At 43.1% G+C, this 23,177-nt stretch overlaps 1 protein-coding gene across 1 annotated transcript; it reads right to left on the bottom strand.

Moving 5' to 3' along the window:
- Positions 1 to 3,881: 3,881 nt before the first annotated feature.
- On the bottom strand, positions 3,882 to 5,675 carry sox17 (SRY-box transcription factor 17). The gene is made up of 2 exons (XM_028433005.1): positions 5,375 to 5,675; positions 3,882 to 5,079 (listed from the first exon to the last, which is right to left on the bottom strand). Exons 1-2 carry the CDS (start codon positions 5,673 to 5,675, stop codon positions 4,172 to 4,174), a joined length of 1,209 nt encoding a protein of 402 aa, XP_028288806.1. The 3' UTR covers positions 3,882 to 4,171.
- Between the last annotated feature and the right edge of the window lie 17,502 nt (positions 5,676 to 23,177).

The raw sequence follows: 23,177 nt of genomic DNA, 5'->3' as shown, positions 1-23,177 counted from the left end.
GCACACAATGGTAAACATCTGTCTGCTGCCGCACCTCCGCTGAGGATCTGCCATCAAACCAGGAGGGCTCAGACCGGGATTCAGGGGGTTCAATATTTTTCAGTTTGATTATTCATCCATGATCCTTGAAGTGCTGCTCGACTCTTCCTGTTCAGCACTTTTTAGACTTTTAGCTACTTTTTAAAACTCTTTTCTCTTATTGTTTGAAATGCATCATTACTTTAAAATATTTTATCTGTTATCTACGTGAGGGTGTTTTGTCTTTCATCCTCAGTGTTCACCTGCTTTCTGCTTGGCTCATTTTAACTCTTAGTTAACTGTTTATGCAGCTGACCCTGCTCAGCAGCTTCACTTCTTTTACTCAGTTTTACATTCATCCTTTCATCCATTTATATATCTGCGTATTAAATGTTTAAGATTAAGATTAAGAAAATCTTTATTTGACCTTTTTATTTCACAATACATTATTGCAACAGCACAGATACAAAAAGCAAAAAATAAGATAAGATAATCTACTAACCCTGGCTGATGTCCAGTTTACCCACTAGCTACTTTTTAATTGTTTGTCCATAAAGTTAGATAAACATCCTTTTTTCTTCTGCGTGCTTATTTTTAGTGCAGATGAGGTGAAATTTGTTGCTGCTCCCTGCTCTTTGTCCCTTACTTTCAACCAAAGTTAGTCATTAATGATGTTGAATTAGTCAGTGTGGACGGCGTCCCTTGTTACTGATCAGCATTGCTCACTTTTCCTTTACATGCTTCCAATGAAGGGAAATCCAGAGCCAGCAGAGAATCCTGGAACAAGAAGACTTAAAGAGAGCAGAGTGTGCCGCTGCTCTGCCAACACCTTTTAGCCTCCCAAAGAAAAACAGAGCAGAGAGGAAACTGACTGCTGATGTAGTCATCTTATACTCACTACCCGCCTGGACACGAGCTAAAAATTGTCCTGAATGCCACAAGGGGATTCAAACAAAAGAACGGAGAGTGCTGAGCTGATCAGGAGAGGCCTGCAGTTGATTCAGCTCCCTGACTCAATTCCTGACCGTGAAACAAATGTGCCAGCCTGTTTGAAAAATGTTCTCTGGCACCAAACCACCATTTTATAATCAGCCTGAACTCCTGCGTGTCTTATCGCTCTCGTTGGAGCTGGATGTGTTTTTTTACTCTCTGTTTCTTCTATTGTGTCACTTGTCTGATGGTGTTTTATTAAAAACAACAACAAAATGTGAGTATGTATTTAAAATGGGGATTTTATGTTAAAGAATTTTCAGAAATTCAAGATTAAAATGAATATAACAACCTGAAACAGATTTTCAAAATAAAAGAAAACAACTTAAGACGCCTTTACGTCGCAGCTCTGATATAAAAATGAGTGAATAATATTAGTGAATTGTGTGCACATGTGAGGACAGGTATGAGGACAGCTGAATGTAGCTGAATTTGAGACAAACAACAACTGGAATCAGTTATAAAAATCAACAATAGGGTCACATCGAGCAGAGATCGACTGTATATCTGTGAAACTATATATAGTGGGAGCACAACTGGACGGTGGTGTGACAGTCAGAGACCATAAAAGCGATCAGGCTGGAGAGGGACAGCATATGCCTGGGATTATGAGCCACCGGCCCTGCTTTAGACGAGGGACACACCCTCTCCTGCAGCTGTCTCACATGCTGTATTTGCAATCTACTATCAATGACTTAATCAGTTTGGGCCCTTGCAGCCTGTTTCTTTAAAGCTGGACATTTGAGAAAACATTTTGTTTTTTTTTACTGTAATATTTAATATTCAAGTTCAATACATTTTATATTATAAAACTGAACGCCTGTTTTGTCACAAAACTTTATAAAATACACAACAGTTCAGGGAAAACAGCAAATTTTCAATTTTCAATAGTTAATAAACCATAAGCCGCTTTTCTGTGCAAATCCTACATTTGTGTTTTTTATAGAAATGTTTTTCGTTTTGTTTTTTCAATTTGAAGACCCGGTCTTTGCTCCTATAAGCTGTTACAATGAATAGCAACAATCTAACGTGAACTCTTTTAACACGTGGGCCAATAATCATCATAAAAACTGCTAGGATTAATCAGTTAGTCAAGTAACAGCCTGTTTATTCTTGTGTCTTTGTGTTTGCTCTCCTTCTTTCTGACTGGTTTACACTCACAGGAGACACAAATCAATTGATGATAATTGCTTCCACCTGGATTCAGCTCATCAGATGGAACATTATCTGTACCGTGCATCCACTGTTTGTTCAGCCCTGACGTGACGTCTCTCTCAGTGTGTGTGTGTGTGTGTTTGTCTTGTCTAAAACACAGCTGATCTTGCTGGGTTTTGTTGAAAAGCTGGGTTTGTCTGTGTGTTTGTGAAAGGCAGCTACCTGAGATTAGGGCAGCACCACAATTAAGTGCTGCTGTGTTAATGTAGCTGCCGCGCTGCTGTAATCTCTGAGTGGCTCTCGGTAGACTGCTGCCAGTGAAGCCCCAGGACACACACACACACACACACACACACACACTGCACTGCAGCTCTGAAAGCTCTGATTTCATGCTGCTGCTCAAACATCTCTGCTCTACACAAGATGATTAAAACATACAATAATGAATATATATACAAATCTGTTGTAATGTGTTTTCTTTCTACATATTTTTTATGTTCGTAAAAATGTTCTGTTTGTGAAAACAAGCTCACAATAATTAAACATAATACTCTAATATTTTGTAAGATAAGTATTTTTTTTGTCTCAAAAGACACAAAAAAATCCACCATATTGCTTCATTCAGAACCTCAAACTCCCTCATTGACCCCCTCCTCATCAATAAGCCTGTGTCAATTAGCACGAGGAGATAATATCACCACTGACATGGGGGGTCTGCTTTTCACTATAAGTCCACGCAGGTGACCCACCCACCCACTCTGATGATGCCTTCAGGGAGGAAATCATGACCTGAGCCTGTTGTTATGCACCCATTAGCTCTAACAACAGGGAGGATAAAGCTGCCGCTCAGCTGCAGACTGAATTTAAACACATTCACACCAATTACACTGGACGGCCCGAGGGCAGATGAACGAGGAGGGGAAGTCAAAACAACAAGTCGTACGCTGAAGTCAGGGAGACGGTGGAGTGATTTCTTTTTCGAACCGTGGGAAGGAGGTTATTTACCTTGAGAGATTATTTTAAAACATTCAGCATGAACAAAAGCACGTGAATATATACACCTCTGGAACATGTTTCCTCTGAAGTGCTAAAAATGGACTGTGAGGTCAGGGTGATTGACCCCTCTGAGAAGAACCTCTTCCTTTAAAAGTAGAGAGGAGAACCTCTATTTATATAGAGTTATAAATACGTGGAATTATGCTCAAAGTTTGGTCTGATCTCACAAGTTTGATTCATGTCGAAGCAACAGGCTGAGCATTTGTGGATAAATATATCGGAGCCATACCCACAGAAATAACACCTGATGTCACTGCTGTGTTATTATCCACAGCTGGACGATGGCAATATGAAAGAACACCTCATGCTCTGTCCTGTGAATATTCCAAATAAAGCACTGTTCAGCTAAGGTGTAGTAGAATTTTTAATGGCTCCTGCCATTAATCAGAAGAGACTAAATCATTTATAGACAGGATGTCCGGAGCATAAACTGCGCTCCCATGCTGCGAAAACAAGGCGCCATGTGTAACGCAGACGAGGAGATTACCTCCTAGTCGTCCGGGCCAGGAAGAAAGGGTCACAGCCCCTCTGCTGCCCCGCTTCCAGGTGAGCCAAACGCTGGTAGCTCAATGTGGAAGTAGGACAAACAAATACAGAGTGGAAACACCAGGACCTGTGCCCTAAAAGAAACACCCAACAATAAATACAAGAGAGGACGGGGACTATTTTCAAATATTTATTTCTCAAAAGTGCAAAAGTATAAAAAACACATTCAGTATATACACAAAAAAATAGTGACTGTACAATATTTATTATCAATTCCCTGCAAGAGAGGACAAGAAAACACCAGAATATTCTATGGCTTTATTTACTGTTCTTACTCCAATACAGTACAACAGCTGCATCCAAAGCTTCCTGTATCAGTAGTAAAAAAAAAGTTCAGATTTAGCTACAGGGAGATTTGAGGTCAGATCATGTGTCCTTGCAGCAGGGTGACAGGCCAGGTGGGAGGTTAGGAGTTGTTGTAGCTACAGTAATACACAGCTGTGCTGGCGTCTGACAGCACCGATGATATGAGGCTCTCAGGTCCTTGCATGCCAGCCTCCTGTGGCCCGTACTGCAAGCCTGTCATGTCCGCGCGCGCCGATGAGGAGCTCAGATACTGCTCGAACTCGCTGCGGTCCACCTCGGCCAGCAGCTCGGAGTGGTGCATCTGCTCCACGCTGTCGGCTGAGTGAGGGTGGGAGTCAGGAGGCGGGGAGAGCTGTCCGGCCCCACCAGCAGGGTGCCGTTTCGGGTGGCTAGGGCTGCAGTGTTGGGTGTAGTACATGGCCAGAGGGTTGGGGCATCCCATGTAGGCAGGGGGAAGGGGAGCAGGCTGAGGGGGCTGCTCTGGAGCTGAGGGTGCGTGTCGGTGCAAGATGGCGTTGCTGTGGTGGTTGGAGAGGGGGTCCTGGGGCTGGTACTCTGGCGCCTGAGAGTGGTACGGGTATGCAGGCATCATGTGGCAGTCCTCTTGTGAATGCGGAGGGAAGAACATGGAGTCTGACTCCACAGCATCCAGAGGAGAGGTGTCAGGCGTGGGGAGGCTGTAGGACTCATAAGAGGGACCCCCAAGACCCTGAGCATCCCGGAAGTGACTCAGTGGCTGAGGAGGAACGTGGAAGCCGTGCTCGTGGTAGCCGAGGCCCAAACTCTCCATGCACACTCTGCCGTCCCCAGGCATGGACGACGCCTGGTGTTCAGACACGCCGTGAGCCAGAAAGCCAGAGTCCAGCCTCTTAATCCTCTTCACCTGCTTCCGCCGCCGTGGCCGGTACTTGTAGTTAGGGTGATCCTGCATGTGCTGAACCCGCAGCCGCTCGGCCTCCTCCACAAAGGGCTGCTTCTCTGTGACAGGAAGGGCTTTCCATGATTTCCCTGCAGGTCAGGAGGAGAGTGCACATCAGTGATATGTCAGCAGATACTGTACGCAGCCCAGTGATGCACACAAAAATAGCCTGTTGCCATTTTAGGGGGCAGGGACAGGTTTTTGAGGTTACATCTGCAGCTTAACTCAACACATCACCTGTCACTGCACTGACAGAGAAATGAACATTTACAGTTAAAGTAAAACACAACAGAAACACTGTTAAAAATAACATTAAAGTAACAACAATAACTTGTTTTTGCCACATGAGAGAAGACAGAGAAGATCAACTATAAACGGACTTACCCAGCATTTTGCTCAGCTCGGCGTTGTGCAGGTCCGGGTTTTGCTGCGCCAGTCTCTTGCGCTCATCCTTCGCCCAGACCATGAATGCGTTCATGGGCCGTCGGATCCGCGGTTCACTCTTCCCGCGATTCTGGCTGCCGGATCCTGACGCGCACGGCTCGTTTTTCACTTTGGTGTCCCCAAGAGGACTGTGAGGGTCGGCCCACTGGTAGTGTCCCATTCCAGGCATCATGACTGACATCGTACTACACCTTGCCTGGGTCTGATCGTCGCTGGCGTAACCCGCATCGGGACTACTCATCTCTGTCCAGCTGGGAGGGTTGGAGAGCCACCGGGCAGCTCACAGAGGCGACAGACACGCTGAGGACAGCCTGCTGATGGGTTTAAAAAAAGAAAAAACTGAAAACTTGAAGGATTCACGCGTTCAGACTGGGGGAGAAAAAATAATTAGTCATCATCCTTTAGCTTCTTCCAGGTGCAGCACGGACTGAAAGGTACCGACAACTCAGCACTGAGTGTGAACGTTAGTGCGCTATAAACGCGCAGGCAGCCAATCACCATGTGGAGGGAGTGCCTACTAGAAAGGTGTAAAAAAGTTCAGAGAAGCCCGCCTCCGACCTTGTTTGGAGCGAAGGGGGTCTCCTCTGAGGGAAGATGCAGAACTGCATGAGAAGAATACTGCTAGATAAGTACAGTTAGAATATTAATTCTTCAGTACAGGACTTTAATCGTCACGTTTCTCCTGTTTTGGAGCGAAAAACGGGTGAAACTCTCGGCCAGTCTCAACTCCCACCCAGTGATTCTACAGCCAGTGATTCTCAGACATCAATCCACTTGATCATAAGTGTGTGTATTGGGCCCTTAACTGTGTTAAAGTCTTGAATATCAGGTTACGCGTGCAGTTAATAGCTCCCTCATTCGCATCCTTTTTACGCACAGTCCTCCCTAACGAGACTTTCTTTGATTGCAGCTAATAATGAGAAGCGCTGGACAAAAAGGCGTTAATGAGGTTTTCAACAAGAGTGGAGGAAGCTTAAATAAACAACAAGATGAGGCCTCTTGACAGGAAAACTGCAAAATGTGATACCGGAGCGCTTTTTTTTTATCCCAGAAGGTGACGTTCAGATGTAGTTTCTCCTGATGTCTGGGACGGTAATGAACCAAATAAACTGATTACACTGATGGAGACTGAAGCTGTGCAGGACATCAGTTATAATGGCACTTTACATATTAGCTGCCATTCATCAAACACGCTGTTCCTACAAGAAGTCATTTATCTGAAACAAGAATCACACAAAATAGAACTTACAAGGTTACAAGCCAAATGGTGGGCTGAGCTTTAATACCTTATTACTGTTTAATCACTAATCAAAGCTTTTTTTTTAACCTTTTTAAATAAGAAATGGTTTTATTGATTCATTGAATTTGACAGTGAGGCAGATTTCTGAAGGGAAATCAGCATGTTTTTGTGTTATCTGCTGTATTGTGTAAAGTGTCAGTGTAATCAGAGGCCCTGTATTTGCAGAGTGAAAGCTCTTTTAGGTTTAGGGAGGTTTTTGATAACTGGGCTACATCACTTTTACTCATTTTTTTCCACCAAATCAGATGTACATTGAATACCTGATAGTCTTTTTTGTGACTTTCTTTTAAGGCTCATTTATCAAACAGTTGAAGTGTGACTCTGAGCAGCAGTCGGATTCCTTTGGAAGTAGACAGATGACATCAGGCAGTAGTCAAACATCAACTTTATTAACAGTCACGACACGCGTGCAAGCTTCAGAGCTGTGTGAGAATGTGTTTCCTTGTTTTTGGAGCAGCTGGATAATGGCATGAGGGAAAAGGTTAAAGCAACCTGTTGCACCTCAGACATCCAGACTCAGTATGTTTATGTATAGCAGAGAATGAAGCTCCTGTTTGTGGTCAGAAATCCAAACATTAGCCAGAGGCTGCAACGCTTCTTATCAGAGCCAGCAGACCCCCAACCTGTCAGCTCCTTCTTCTCTCAGATCGTTCCCATCTCGTTGTTGGGTTACGGTCTCTCTTTCGACGTGTCAAAAGGGGCTGACAGAAATATGAGAGATGCTTACGCAACCTTTTCATGCCCCCGGCAGACAGCAGCGGGGACTCCAGAGCTCGGCGGGTGACCCTCCAGGGGTTGGGGCCGCTGCATGGGACAGGATTTGGACTATAATACTGTCATCGTCTATTTTACTGCTGATGACCTGATAGCCCCCCCCCCTTCCAATCTTGCGAGACTAGAGAAAGAGTGGACGCTGTGTGTGTGTGTGTTTGCATGTGTGTGTCTGTGAATGCGTGTGTTGACATGGGTGTGGGTATGAGTGTGCCCTGGCTGCCTCTGTCTCTGTGTGGGAGTGAAAAATCCTGGCTTTTGATGGGAGAAGTCATAAAGTCTGGAGTCGTAGCCACATTTCCTCTACAAGGTGAGGTTCAGAGTCAACCCAGAGGAGGGGAGGTGGAGGGGGGGGGGTTGTACGAGGAGGTGACACGCCTCATATCCCCCCCCCTCCTCCATTCCTCCCTCTGTCCCTCCAGCATGTCCCCCACCCCGTGCCTGGGGAGTCTGGGCCTGGGTGGGGGCCAGGGCTCTCGACGCCAGCCTCTGGACTCTGCGCTCAGGGAGAGGTCACTTGGCTTGCTTACACAATGGCATTATCTCAGTTCCAGCCTCGGCTACTGCAGCGGTGAGCACTTCCTGTCCCTCTGCAAGCACTTCCTGTCCTTGGCGTAGCAGCACAAACTGTCCGCCTTCCAAGTAAGTTCTGAAACACAGTTGAGCTGCTGGTCGCCAGTCCTGCTGTATAAATGTCTGTGGGTGGCTCTTTGGGAATTACACAATGTGTTTGCTGGCTCCTTTGTGCTGAGCTGCGTGGCAGGAGTGTTAGTTTAAATCACAGGGACGGAAGGTATATATGTGTTAGCACTCAATGCTGATCCCCCTCGCTGCTCGAGCTGCACAGGCCTGAGCTGGACAAAGCCACAGAGCTGAAACAATACTCTGCTAATTAGCAGCAAGTGCTTTGGGTATTCTGCCCTATTCTTCAGAGAAAGATCATAAATGGATTAGAACACTCATTAAACGGTAGTGTGAGTATTTGTAAGGTGAATATACCTGCATGAACAGCTGATTGGACAAAACAAGATGCATTATATAACCTATTAGCGATGTTAATATGTATATGCACATGCTGTATATATATAGGACTATCATTCAGCTAGTGTACATGAAAATCCAAAGGTGGTGACTTTTATGATGCCAACTGCCCGAGCTTAAATGCTGCTCAGATCTCTGTGATGTCACAAATCTAGTGGGCAGCGTGAACAACATTGTTTGTCCTGTGAGATAAAAGAAATAACAAATGAGCTTTAGCCCTCTATTAGAGTTCTTTATCGTATTGTAGGATATTGACACCGGCAGAAAAATAAATGAGAAGACATACAGTCTGGACTTCTCCTGAAGTGTAGAAGCATCTGCCATTATCAGCCCAGAGATAACAATTGTTTAGATTGTCTGATTAGACTATGACTTCCTCCAACACCTGCTCTGGAGAGCGGCAGGGTGTTTCAGGATGGGGGAAGGGGCTCGTCTGCAGCAGGGAATGAGGAGGTTAAGGTGGAGAGCACATAACAGGTGTGCGGGAGAGAAAGGAGGAGACAAACGTCTTGTCAGAGATTGATTCTGTAAATAGAAATCACACCTTTTTCCTGAAGATTGAACATTTCAACGTCACTCAAGAATTCTTTTGTGCTTTCTGCTGTCAGTCAAACTCTGCAGAAGGCTGCTGAAGAACATGTCAATGAAAATGATATTCGATTATTCAAAGGAGTCATTTTGTTAGTGTTTGATCTCTTGTAACCTGTACATCACCCCACATGAGAGTTTGCAGATATGAGAGATCATCCGCAGGCTAACGTGGTTAAATTATGATCACATGCAGGATGTGAAAGTCTACGCTGGCTTGTGTTTTTTCCAGAGGTTGCTGATGCAAAACTAATCTGGCCCCAGAATTAGGGACTTGAAATTCTGACGCAGGGACAAAGATAGAAAATGATCACGCTGTGTGAATGTGTCGCAGGCTCACATGTGCACACAGATGTTTTTATGTGTTATTGGTGGTAGTCTTCCCCCTCCCTCAGGGGATTGCTGGGAAAGTTTCCTTGCCCGAGAGCACACACCCGAGCCCTGCTGAAAAGGGTAACATGGGGATGTTGTCTGCTGCAGACGAGTGGGGACACAGAGGAAGCCGTCTACGCTCTTGTCTCATTGTTCTGCAGGCGTTAATCTGTCAGGGATCTGCTGGGAATCAGGTGGGAATCTACTCAGGCCCGTTGTGTTTATTAGCCGCATTCAGAGGACATTTTGATTGTCACCCAGTACCCTCTCTCAGCAGCACCCCCCCCCCCCACCTCATGAAGATGCTCTGATGATAAAACCATTTCTTGTTTGTCTCCACTGCTCCGTTTGGAGATGAGCACATCCGCCTTATCTCCTCGTCTCGCCCTCATTTCTCTGTATGTTTTACAAAACTGAAGAAGGCGTCCAAGACAAATCTCAAATATGCCTTTAGTCATGCTAACACGAGGATGTTTGGAAACTTTTTACCACAAGTTGTGGTGACCTCTGGGTTTGCACACTGCCAAGGGTCGGCCAACAATAAAGCGGAAGCAACAAGTAAAATAATCAAAGTCTCTTTCCTGAGAACATCCATAGAGCCGTAGTTTCACCCAGGCCACCGAGAGGATACAGAGATACAGAATTATAATGTCAAGGATATTGTGTTGGGCTTTGAAGCAGAGGCTTCAAAAGTGGGAAGAGGCCTTTGTGAAGGCATCATCTTGGAGAACATTTCTAAACATAGTAGCAGGAGAATAAAGAACCGGAAAAGATAAAAAAAAAAAAGGTGTCAAGTTAAAGTGACGCTCATCTTTAAAGAAACACCTGTACTCCGTTTATACTAACATTTGTCATACTGTATGAGCTCATATCACAAACCAAGTACTTTTAGAGAGCTAAAATCTGCCTCTTTTCAGTGGACAACTTTAATTTGGAGAAAGAAAGATAAATGGTGGGCAGTTGTAAAAGAACATTTTTTACACTTTGATTGCACCAACAACATAGAAGTTAGAAGAAATATATGATATATTATTTGTATGACACTTAAATTACAGCAGTGGAAAGACTACATTTTCTCCTTTGTAATGCGTTCTTCATATATATTTGTCTGAATTTAGCAGTAAATGTGCGTGAGGTGAGAAATGTCACTAAGGTGAGAGTTAGTGTAAAATTGCAAAATTAAAGATTTCATGCAAAACTAACCGGTTAATAACTGAACCTATTTCTTACAAGTAATTTATGGTAAAACTAAGATCCATGGTTGGTCTAGAAGGCACCATTTGACCTATAGGTGACTTTACCTAATGAATAAAATCCTGTCTAAACGTCTTGATTGACTGATGAATCACTGTTACTAAATAGGAAAAGGGGCAAACCCAGGTTTCCTCAGAGAAACGAGCAGAAAGGTCGGCCACATGGGACAGCAGACTCCTTTCATCTCTTCACTTTTACTGGCCCGACCTTAATCCTCCCCACCGGCGGGCAGCTCATTGTCCTGACGGAGGCTAATTGAAACCCATGTTTATCATTTTTATGACTTTATCCAAGAAGACAGAGGGACGGTGGGCTTCCTGTTCTCCAGGTTCCTTGACAGATTTGGTCGCATTATTAGGGTCAAGCTCAGCTCCCATCTTGCCACGGCATTGTTTCCACTGGTGCTATGACCATTCCCAAACTGATAAGGTTTGTCTATTTTTGGGCTGTCTTTTCTTTTTTGTCCTTGGCAGCATGGGCCTGAAATAACTTTTTTTAGTTATTAAAAAACGAAATCTGCATGACAAAAACAAAAAACTAAACTAAACTGAGCTTTAGCCTCATCATGCAGAGTTTCAACCATCAAACAGCCCAATAACTGGTCCACCTCGGTGCCAACAAGTCATTTTCTGCACTCGCTGTCACCTCTGTGTAGCAAAATAAGGAACTGCTTTATAACTATTGATGCAAAACAAATGATAGATTATCTTCAGGCCACATTATTGTTTTCCTGACAGCCACCAGCCACATAAATACTGCTCTCCACAACTTGACCTGAATGTGACCCCTCCGCCCAGAGAAGTCCCTCAATTCATCTAATCTGTGCAGCACTGACATGATGTTGCAGGTTGAAGAACTCACACTCACCAGAATACGAACATCAGAGTGACATCCAGAGTTTAAAATGATGAAAGTTAATTACTGATCAAACTCTGCAGACTCGGATTTTGGAAAGTTGGAGAGAGACAGTGAGGCCTTTGTATGTGACAATCAGGGTGTCAATTGATCCCCGAGTCACTCAAACAGTCTGATTCCTTTCATGTATGGCCTTTGCCTTGTTGAGGCGCTAAAGCGTCACCACAGAACAAAACGCTGATACCCCGAGGGTGCTAACAGGGCGCCATGTTGTTCCAGGGTGGCCAGAGTAGATCAATAGCAGCGTGTGTGATCAGTGACATCGCTGCTAGCAGGAATCTGGATCAATACGAGAACTTCAGGGACAGAAGATAAGAGAAATCCTGAGCTGTGCTGGAAACAGGATCATATGTTTAAAATGGGACTTTTTAAGCTGTGAAATAATGTTCGGTCATATCTGGAGATTACAGAACAAATACCCTCAAACTCATGGCTGGAACTTCCTCATCGGCGCAACAACTTCTCCTTTAATGCACTGTGGTTAAAAACTCCTTAAAACTGATTTCCCACATCAACTTTGATCTTTAAAAATGTCTACTCATAATGAAACATGGGAGCGCCACAAAAAAAGGTGACCACGCAGATTACAAAATGAAAATCAGCCTTGAATGGAGTGCAGTCCGATCGGAGGCGACGGCTCCCCGCGGACCCTGCTGTCCTGTATTGTGCTTAAAGTGAGAGAAATGGCTGAGGAATGCACCTCGTGTTGTTTTCACACAGCTGTGGTTTTATGGAGGAAATGCACTGTGTGTGTGAGTGCTTCCTCCTGCGTTGTTCCCTTTACACCAACGCTGGAAAGAAACAAGCACTTCTGATAGGAAGACCCACCTTTAATCGGATTCACACATATTTTCTGCCACATTGCGTCTTTGAGTTGAAAGAACGCCTTTTTCTTCTGTCAGGTTAATGTCTCATCATGCTAACTATCATGAGGCAGATGGATAGGTGTAAAGGTGACAGTGGTGTAAGGTGGAATAATAATCAGCCTCAGGTGTGAAACTTTGCTGCCACCTTTTTTCATTTTTTTGTGTTATTGAGAGCAAAGTGAGGGCGGTTGTTATTAACTTGCTCTTTTAACTACAGTCACTGAGTGAAATGTACACCCTGAGATCACGTTATCAATACATTATCTCACATATCTGACCTATCTTGAGCTTCAAGGAGGTCCCGTGTTTGACTAAACCCCTCAGTGTCTGAGTTCACCTGATGGAGATTATCTCCTCGGTTCATTTACACACAATGGTCTGGACCATCAATATCTACTGACTGCGTACCTGAGGTTATACTGCAGCCCCACTTTAAAGGAAGAGTTCAACAAAGACAAATGAACTTTCTTGCTGATAACTAGATGAGAAGCTGCAGCTCTGTTGGTAAAATGTGAAGAATGGATGTGGAAGTGATGGATAAATATGAAGTTTAACTGAGCTTAACCTGCTGTGAAGTCTGGAAACAGAGGGAAACAACAGCCTTCTGTCCAAAGGAATCAACCTACCACCACTTCTGCAACACGTTCTCATTGAGAAACACCACATTTGGTCAATAATGCAACACTCAGATCAAAATACAAATTCATAACATTCAACAACGTCCAAAGGAAAACCAATCCCTTTGGACGGTTATCATTTTCAGGACGAGTCCCGCCCCTGTGAACATAAATATTCTCACCAAAGGTCCATTTTCAAGGACTGGAAATGGAAGTACATGAAGTATGGACCTCATGTTGTGTTTTTCTGGTGAGGACAGGCTGTATACATTGCATAGTAAAGTTGTGGTTACGCAGCGGGTTTTGTATATTTGTTTGAATTTGCATCAGTGTAAATCAATCACAACAGGTTTCTGCTAGATGGAAAGGATGGCAGCAGTATTTTCTGCATTGGACTACATTATTGACTGTTGAATTCACCCATTATACACAGAATGCATGTTTGTGCAAACATGTTACATTTGTATTGTGTCAGATGCAAAGGCTGCAGCGAGAATCAGCCATTGTTCCCTGAAAGCGCTACAACATGCTGATTATTGAGGATGATCCATCATTCACCAGAAGAAAAATACAAGTGATTAGCTTAACGCAAACAGAAATTGTTGCTTTTGCACATTTGTTGTGGAATTAACCGATGTGATGGGATGTGTTAGCGTAAGTGCTGTGTGTGTAGGGGGATTTTATTGTCTTAATGCTGAGCTAAGCTAACTGCTTTAAATATACATCTCTAAAAACAGCAGCTATATGTTAAGAATCTATACATGCCAAAAAAAGGTTACAACACACACACACAAACACACACACACACACACGCTGTTCCTTGTTGATTAGCCTCCCTGTGATTATTTCTATATGATAACCTGGGAAAAGTTCCTATCAGGAAACATGGGGAAAGTCCCTCCTGATATCATCACTAACTGCACTCAGACAAAAGCCTGTTACCTGTGCTGAAATGCTGCAGTGTGTGAAACAATGGGGACCCAAGAGGATCCTCTTTGCAGCTGAAAAACGGGATCCAGATATTCTGATCAATGCTTGCGCTGCAGAGTTTGAACTTTGCAGTAATTGTTGCATTCTGTGCAGCAACTGGCAGGTTGGGTTTTTGGCCTGAAACCATCCAAAACATGTGTTATCGCAGCGGGCTGCGGAGCATGAGGTCTTATCAGATGGCCTTGTGGCCTTACAATAACACACGCTCTATCATGCCTTAGCAGACCCCTATCTGGCAGCAGTGTCATACAACAACAAGCCTGCAAGCCATGCACATAATTTTACCCCCGATGCTCCTACAAGCTGGGACAGACATTTATCACATCTGAGGAAGTACACCAACCTCAGGTAGGGAAGTTGATAATAAGCAAGATTTTGTACATTTTCTACACTAACTGCACTTCACATCCTTGGCCCTGGATGGCCCTGGTCTCTGTATTACAAGGCACAGATTTACAGAGTAAATCAAAGCAGCCAATTTCCTCAGCTCAGAGGAAAACCCCTCAGAGGAGAATGAGTTTCCCCCCTAGACCAGAATGAGTTGATAATGTCCCAGTGTGCCCACGGTTTCCCCTCAGATAAATAAATACATAAATAAAAACACGCCTGGCCACTTCAGATTTATTGTTCCTCTGTAGGCTGTGAAGTAGAGGCTTTATTGTTTATAATAAATAAGTTCATTAACAGATTTGGCCCAGGTGGATGACAGGGGCCTCTATGACATCCCCTCCCCCCCATAAGCCCCCCCAGCGGGGGCCAGACTGCTTCCATTTAAGGCACTGATGGCCAAGGAAAACGGGGACTACAGAGGTTAGTGTTGGTTTGACTGGGCTGAGACTGTGTCACGTTTTCTGGAGTGATAAGAGCCGGAGCAGGAAGCTGTGAGAGGGCAGGAAGGAAGAGAGCTTAGGCCTGGAAGGAGAGAGGGGAGCTGTGGAGATGGAGAATGAGGACAAAATGAGACGTATATAAGAAAAGAGCAGAACAGCATAATAATTTAAAAAAGTTCCAAGGAAATGCAACAAATCCTAATGTGGTAAATGTAAAATGTTTCATGCACAGAGAGAGAGAGCTGAGTTCTGCTGGGAAACACAGAGGGAACCTGGGGTCCAGGGGGAAGTGAGTGGATGACTAAATTTGGTCTGAAAAGGCCACGCTAACATACACCTGCTTCCCGCAATCAAACAGGCCACACAATGATGACGATATCAAGCATCAGGCTTTTGTCTGTCAGCACCAGGCGCTGCAGAAAAATAAAACTTAACACTGCTGCCGTCCCTAAAACCTGCTAAAAGGTGTCTGAACATTCATTCTGCCATTGCAGCAATGCAGTACCTGTTAGCTGCATGATTGAGCACGCTGATCATTTTATGCCTGCATGTTTTGTTGTCATCTTACTGTGTATTAAATAAATATTACATGCAGACTTTCAAACATTACATAACCAACCTAATTATGGACGCACTTTGCACACTAAGCAACAAACTAAAGAACAGGTTCGAATGTTCAAACACTACATCGAGCCCAAGAAAATAAAGAGTGTATCAATACAAGTTAATTTTCCTCTTTTGAGAACTCACAGGTGAGAATATCTGCAGCTCAGTTCCACCACACGCTCATCTTTTCCCCTTTTTAATCAACCTGTTCATCTAAAAAGGATTTCTCTATTTTGAGATTTTAATCCAGTGTCTGAGTTAATCTCTGAAACTGAGGGATTGGAGGAGGGGAATGGACGGGTCGACCAAAGCCACTCAGCGTCAGCCCTGCTCTCACAATTACACCCACAAGGCATCAGGGCGACCAATAAATCACGCTCTCATAATGCCTCTCGGAAAATTAATTTTTTGAGGCTCGGGGCTCGGTCATGTAGGTCAGAGAGTCAGCACTGCTTCAGTTCCAGGCATTTCTCAGTCAGATAAAAACATGGATGGAAACAAGTGTGAGTGATGGTCGGACTGTGTTTAGAAACAACAGATGGATTCAGACGGTGTGGTCTGACCTTTAGTCCAAAGACATGGAGGATGCTCAGAGTTATTATTATTAATACTGTGTGTGGAGGTTTAGGTCGGTGCGGTCTGTCTGACATTCATAAAGCACATAAAGCTCCCTCTGTTGTGTTGACTGGTTCAACAGTCAACGTAACAGAGGGAGCCCCCCACTGGAGTACAAAGGTATTACACTTGACCACATGTGTTTGAGATGTGAATGATACACTGTGGTGTTTACAGCTATTTTAACCTGGACAATCTTGATGAAATGTATTTAACATTTTTCTGCACTTGTAAATTTTAGGAGAGTTTAGTGACAAATATCTTGCTGATATTTCCTTAATAATCCTTAATAATTTCACGGTTTAATGTCTTACAGTACATTATCACCTTATCCTACACTGAGGACTGAGCAGTCTAGCCTCCACTTGCCCTCTGAGGTCTTTATTAGAGGTCTATTACTGTAAAGCTGCTATCAGCGACAGAGGGGGCTGGGAGGGTCTCCCTGGCTGCCACTAAGCAGTAAATAAATATGAGCCTATTGTATTCCTGTAGCCCGACTGTCCTTGCTCTCCCATGCTGAGTAAACGCTCACGTACAATGGGAGGCCGGACTGCCTTGTCATTCCTGATCCCCCCCCCACCCCCCACCATGCACAGCTCTCTGCTGGGTCCTCTGCCTGGGAACGCAGCAGCAGAGGAAAGAGGAAGCAATGAAAAGGGGATCTGACATTAGAATATTTCACCGTGTCTCCTGCCAGAAACAAAAGTGATCTGAGAGTGAGTTTTTCCGTGCAGCATCAAAAGTGACACCACCTGATCTGATGTGAACACCTACAGATAACACATTGTGCTGAAGGGCAGTTGTGTATTTTAGGTCACTACTCCAGTAAGAGCTGAGAGCTGCTTTGAAGGATGAGGCCGGGATGAGGTTATTAATAGAGGTCATCAGGATTTATTAAACATATTGAAAAGGTTCTTGTACATATTTCTACAGAAAACCCATCTTGACAGAATCATCTCTAAATGTATATATGTTTTGTTTTTTTCTATAGAGTAGCATTGATGTTAACATCCACTGCTTCAATCATGTTGACAGACGGGAAGTAAATGAACCAGCATGATGGTTGATCGTTGGATGAGATTTATGCTGAAGCAATGACTGGTTAATAAAATCACTAACACACTGATGTTCATCTGTTGTAGAAATTACAGAAAGTTGGTCAAAAACAAAGAAAAAGAGAGAAACAGAAACCCCCCCTTCTTGAGAAAGGAACTCTTTTATTATAAATTATAAACCAAGTGCAGGACTGTTCCTCTAAATGAGACGTTTTGGGTTTAATTGATATTTGTCTCTGTGCTGTGACTGTAAGCATTAAAGCGAGATTGAAAAGGTTGTGGAGGTTTCTGGCCACCTCTGGCTGGTGGAGCTTCCTCTCCTGTTTCTCCACAGGAAGAGCGCTGACAGGGCTGTGTGGTCTCACTGAGTTCCTTGCATGAAAGCAGAAGCGAGGCCTTGAGTGAGGAGGGGTGCGCACCGTCGCCCCCTTGGGACAGCATTATTCAGGCCTGCCCTAGGTCCACAGGGGCCCCGGGCATGAGGCTGCCAGTAGCAGGCACAGGCGGACGCTGCCGTCCTGTAATCACCGATGACATACATGAAGTACTTTTCCAGATCGGTTTTCCTGTCCTTCCAGCTGAGAGTGGGGCAAACAGCACAGGAAGAATAACAGCAGTTGCAGCCCGGCTCAGGGAATGTGGCCTTTACAAACACAGCACAAATAAAAAGTTAAAAGGCGTGCTGCTCTCCTCCTGAGAGCCTCTGGGCCAGGGAAGTGAGGCTACGTCCTGAGAGAAGGTTCAACCTTCCTCAGCGCCCCCACAGACTCAACAATGACCTGCCAATCACACTAAATCACACTGTTTACTCTGAGTTACCTGCCAGAGCTGAAATCAAGAACACTTTTCTGACACGTTGGCCTTGTCTTGTACTTTGTCTCAGACTTATCCCTCAGGCTGTTGAATCAGCTTTTTCCTGCTAATCTTAATATTTGCAAAAATAACCTTAAGCAGCATTAATGTGGAAACTTTGCAATCATCCTCACACTTGTAGAATGACTGAAACCCTGTTTATTATAACCCTATTATAAACCCTGTATTATTAGCTGGAAGGAGGCGTTTGAAGCTGAAGACTCAGTTTTTCAGTTAGAAACAAACACGAACTTCTTTCAGAGGCCATATTTTGGCACAGGTGAATAATTTCGGTGTCTGCTTTCCCGCCGTGTTAATCACATTGTGACTCCTCCGACGTGTTTTTTTGCGACCCCCTCAGTGCATTATATCCAAAGTGGTTTTACAGCAGCAGCTTAGCACACAATGCACCGCTGTCAGGTGCTATCAGCCTGCTTCATCCACACAGTCCGCTGCCTGCTGAGGCGCCTGTGGAGCTGTGAGGATTTTACCCCACTAAGTCAATCGGCAGAGGTGTTAAACACGCCACATCTACACAAACTTACAGGTGCCCACTGACAAGGTGGAGGAAGACTCACAAGTGCAGGGACACTGTATGGAAATGATTGTATGGAAATACACAGTTACAAAGAAATACACAAAGCTACATGTAAATTTAAAACTGATGCAAACTGTCCTAGCATGACCGACAACAGGTTGTTTGCACACACAAACACACAGAGTACAATCCATAACATGGCTATAATTATCCACCCCAAGACTCTTATGAATGTAAACATTAAAACATACAGTGTGAAATCACAAATAATCGTCATTATTCAGCCTGTTTTGGGATCACATAAGCACATTGTTCCAAAGCATTTAGGTGGAATGTGTGGTGTGACAGCTTGTAGCTGTAAGGCATGTTAGGTTAGTGAAGTAACTGACAAGACAAAAATGTAAATGAGAATAAAAAGGAAATATAAACGGATTCTTCCTCAGAGCTCTGTTGTTTATTCAAGAGAAAAAGGGGGAGGTTGTTAAATAACTGTAAGATCAAAAGAAGGAAATACAACCAATATTAAAATAACAGGTGCATCTCACCGTTTGTTGTTACTAAACATGGTTTTCAGCCAAGCACACACACACATGCATGCACACACATGCATGCACACACGCAGTATTACAGTGAAATGTGTGAGTTAGAAAGCACCAGGACACACTCAGGAAGAATGTATGATGTTATTTCCACACACACACAAATCTGGAAGGAATGAGGCATTTTACACACTGATGACAGAATTCGATATAAAAAAAAGTCGATCGCACATATGATAAATGTAAAACCAGGCCAGACACACAAACAAACACAGAGTGAGTTAGAGGAGTGCGTTAATCATCCTCAGAGTGTTTGTTGACAGGCGTGAGTTTCTTTGCTCTGAGTATTGTATCAGCACAGCAGGTCAAGGGGGGGCCACACCCAGCAGTGTGCCTTTCGGACCCTGTTACAGTAATCATCTGTCTGGCGGTCACCGACTGACTGTCTCTTTGGCTGGAAACAGGGCTGAGGTCATGATCTCACTGTGATGATGGGAATAAGCTGCTGTTGCCTGAATGAGGGCCATTAAAGAATTAAAGAATGAATTAAAGAATATACAGCATAGGAAAACACAGAGACATGAAAGAAAATGAGCTCTCTCAGCCACCATACATATGTAATACGAACTCATAACAAGGTCATGCAACAATAACAGGCTGTATTTAAATCAAAAAAGACATGTAATGCTGAACACTTGACAGCAGCCGCTGCTGTCCTTTCTGTGAAGGAGGTGTGCTGATCTTATCTGTGAGCAGCAGTAATTTTGGAGGATGTGAGACACTCAGGTGAAAAGCTGCTGAACCTCCACTGCAGGACTGGTCTGATGAGGTTATAGTAATCTGATCGGCTGCTTGATTAGGCTCATAATGAAGGGATCAGACGGCCACATTTAATCCAACCTGAAATTCATCCTTTCTTTTTGTTTTCACAGATTTTCTTGTTGCACTTTTAGAGGGTAAATAACGAAACCTTCATTTGACTTGGTTAATTCTATAGGATCAGAAACTGTTCAGACTATCCGGACTCTTCCTGTTTAACTTTCCTCTCTGCGCTCCACACTGAGCAGACGTTCCTGCAGGATAATACTCGGATGAGCACTATCTGCAGACAAACCTCAAACGGCTGGCAGGACAGGAAGCTATTGATGACCTTCAAGCAGAAGGTAAGACAAGAAAAATCTAATTATGGCTCTTAAGATCTCAAGAATGCCACAAGTTAGTCAACTTTTTAGGTTTAATATAAACTCCAGGTATTCTTGTGTCAATATTGGACCCACAGAGTTGACATATTTATGTATTTTAATCTCTAACAGGGAAAGTATTTCATGGTCGAGGAATGTTTCTCCTGTATTACAGCATGTTTGACATTCTTCACCGCTGATAACATGAGTGGAAATAACTCGTTTTAATAACATTTAATCTATGAACATTTATTTTTGTTGCACTTTAAAAATAACCTGAAAATATTTGGTTTTGTTGCCTGAAATTACACAACAACCCATTTGATGCTTTTAAACGTGGAAATGATTTTCACATGATATAAGTCTTGTAAATATTTGAAAGGTTTCATAAACATAACAAAGATCTGCTGTTTATTGTTGACAACATTTTCACCTGAAGCTCTGATATCATGCAGTTGTTTTTCCTTCAGGAAGTTCCTGTGAGTGCTCATTAATTGTTGCTGAGGGGCCAGCGTTTTGGGAAAAACACCCAGCAGCTCTGAGTTAATAAAAGAGGAAACCTGAAGGGCCGAGGTGGGTTTTATTGTGGTGTTACCAGGGCTATGTTGCACTGACTGTTTTGCATGATGCTGTTTTTCTGCATCGCTGCAGCATGTTTTGTAACATTGTCATGGGAGTTGAACTGACGTCAGGTTTCTTCCGCTCATTCAGGTGCTGCTGGACTGCAGCAGCTCGTCATTTTCCTAATCAGCTCCTCCGCTGTCTCCTTCAGTCCAGGTCGTCCTTCCCACTGCATTTCCTTCCTGCAGTTTCAGATCTGATTTCCATTTCAGTGACTCATTTCCAAAGGATGCTGACTGCGTTTGATCCAGCACATTTTAAAGGAGTGAAATATCAATTGTACTTAAACAGTGTCACCTCTGGTATGCTTGGTGAAAACATTTGAACGTGCTCTGCAGAACCAGGCGGACATGTTTCTTTGTGGTGGTGGAGTTTAAAATTATATGTGTTTTTTTTATTTACTGTTTCTAAGTATGGGAAGACATATGCATACTTACACAATACAGACTTAAACATAAAGCAAAGGATGTGTAAAGGTTTAAAAGTATCTAAAAACCTGTGTAAATGGGGACACCTGTGGCCATAAGGTGTACTGCACCCTTAGTGTTGAGTCAGCCTATTCCACTTCTGTGTAGTTGCCCATCACTCCTGCACTTGTGCATGTCTTATGTCATGTATGTAGTACAGATAACAGTATGATAATAAACTTGAATGATTTGAAGCTCCTTCCTTGCGTCTGACACTCTTTTTGCACGTCGTTTATTGTTGGCCAATGTGATGAGTTGAGTTGTTAAAGTAATATTTCAAGCAATCCTGCTGGGAACATAATGCTGTTATCCTCTCAAAACATTTTTTACTGCATTAGCTAGCTTATCATTTGTCCATGTTGCCAGGAAAGCGAACAGTAAGAGCACATAAATAATGTAATGTAGTACAGAAGTGGAACTATCATCAATCAATACATTTGATCAAATGAAGAGTCATAGTGATTCTTCAGCAGTAATTTAAGCACGTTGACTGACTGTGATTTTCATCTTATCAATAAAATGTCTGTAGAGATAATGCACATGCTTTGCTTTTCACTGGGATCATTTGTCTGACATGCTGCACAGACTTGGATCTTCTTATGTCCGTGCAGGACAAAGTTCAGCCTGGAGGCTTTGACACGGAAAATATGGCACAGGGAAGTAAACATTTTCCTAAATGGGTAAACATTTGGCAGCCAAAGTCAAATGAGTTTGGAGATATGTCGATTTTGGGGCATATTTTTAGAGCCTTTGTGAAATGTTTTAAAATGAAACAGGAAGTTGGGAAGTTTATGCCCCTGGCGCCCACCCTGCTTCCCCTGTTCAGCCAAGAAAGACATGTGGACGGAGATAAAACAGTGTGTCAACAATCTGCCAGAGGGCGGGTAGTATAGACCCAACATTGTGTAATGAAACAGATAGTTAAATCCTTTACACACATTTTACACTACGCCAGAGACGTTATAAGGCTCATAATGAGAATAAACCTGTGAAATGTTCAATTCCTTTTATGCTGTGATAATCACATAATCAATACCCTCTAGCATGAAACAGTTAAATTGTTCCACCTCCCTGGGGTAAGTTAACCTACTTCTTGTTGGTCAACATGATTGTCAAGATGTAGTTATAAACTTTAATAAAAAAAGGTGTTGGACTGTAGGGAAACTACACTGACTCACTGTTCCATCTTGTGGTACAAACTGGTATTACACTTTGAGGCAGACACTAGTTCCTGCAACGTGATTTTACATTTTCTTGATAATTTTGTGGGTCAAATCTTACAAATTGTCTTTTTAAGCTCAGAGAAACATTTAGATTTAGAAACAAACTGATTATAATAGCATTATATATTACTGCGGGTTTTCAACAATGCTAAATGGTTATAAAAGCAAGAACTGATCATCTAACAATAACTTGAACCAGATTGCATTCAAACTTATTTTTTGCTGCCTCAGTTTTGTCTCAAAATTACTAAAATGTTTTATTTTATTCTTAAAGTTAAAATTAACAACTGTTTAAAAATAACATAGAGGTTAACTGTTTTATAGATGTTAAGCTTATGTAAAGAGGAACATGAGCATTTGAGGTTAATCTGAGTTATTTATTATAACACATAATAATTATAACACTGGAAGACATCATCATTTAAAAAGGTCAATAAACAAATGCACAATATAAACATTCAATAGTCGGTGAAATAAGAGAACTGAAACCAGCTCAGCTCTG

This window comes from Parambassis ranga, chromosome 20 (genome assembly GCF_900634625.1).
Source record: "Parambassis ranga chromosome 20, fParRan2.1, whole genome shotgun sequence".
Lineage (NCBI taxonomy): Eukaryota > Metazoa > Chordata > Actinopteri > Ambassidae > Parambassis > Parambassis ranga.
The sequence above is the reverse complement of the archived record's forward strand: the minus strand, read 5'-3'. Positions and strand labels throughout refer to the sequence as shown.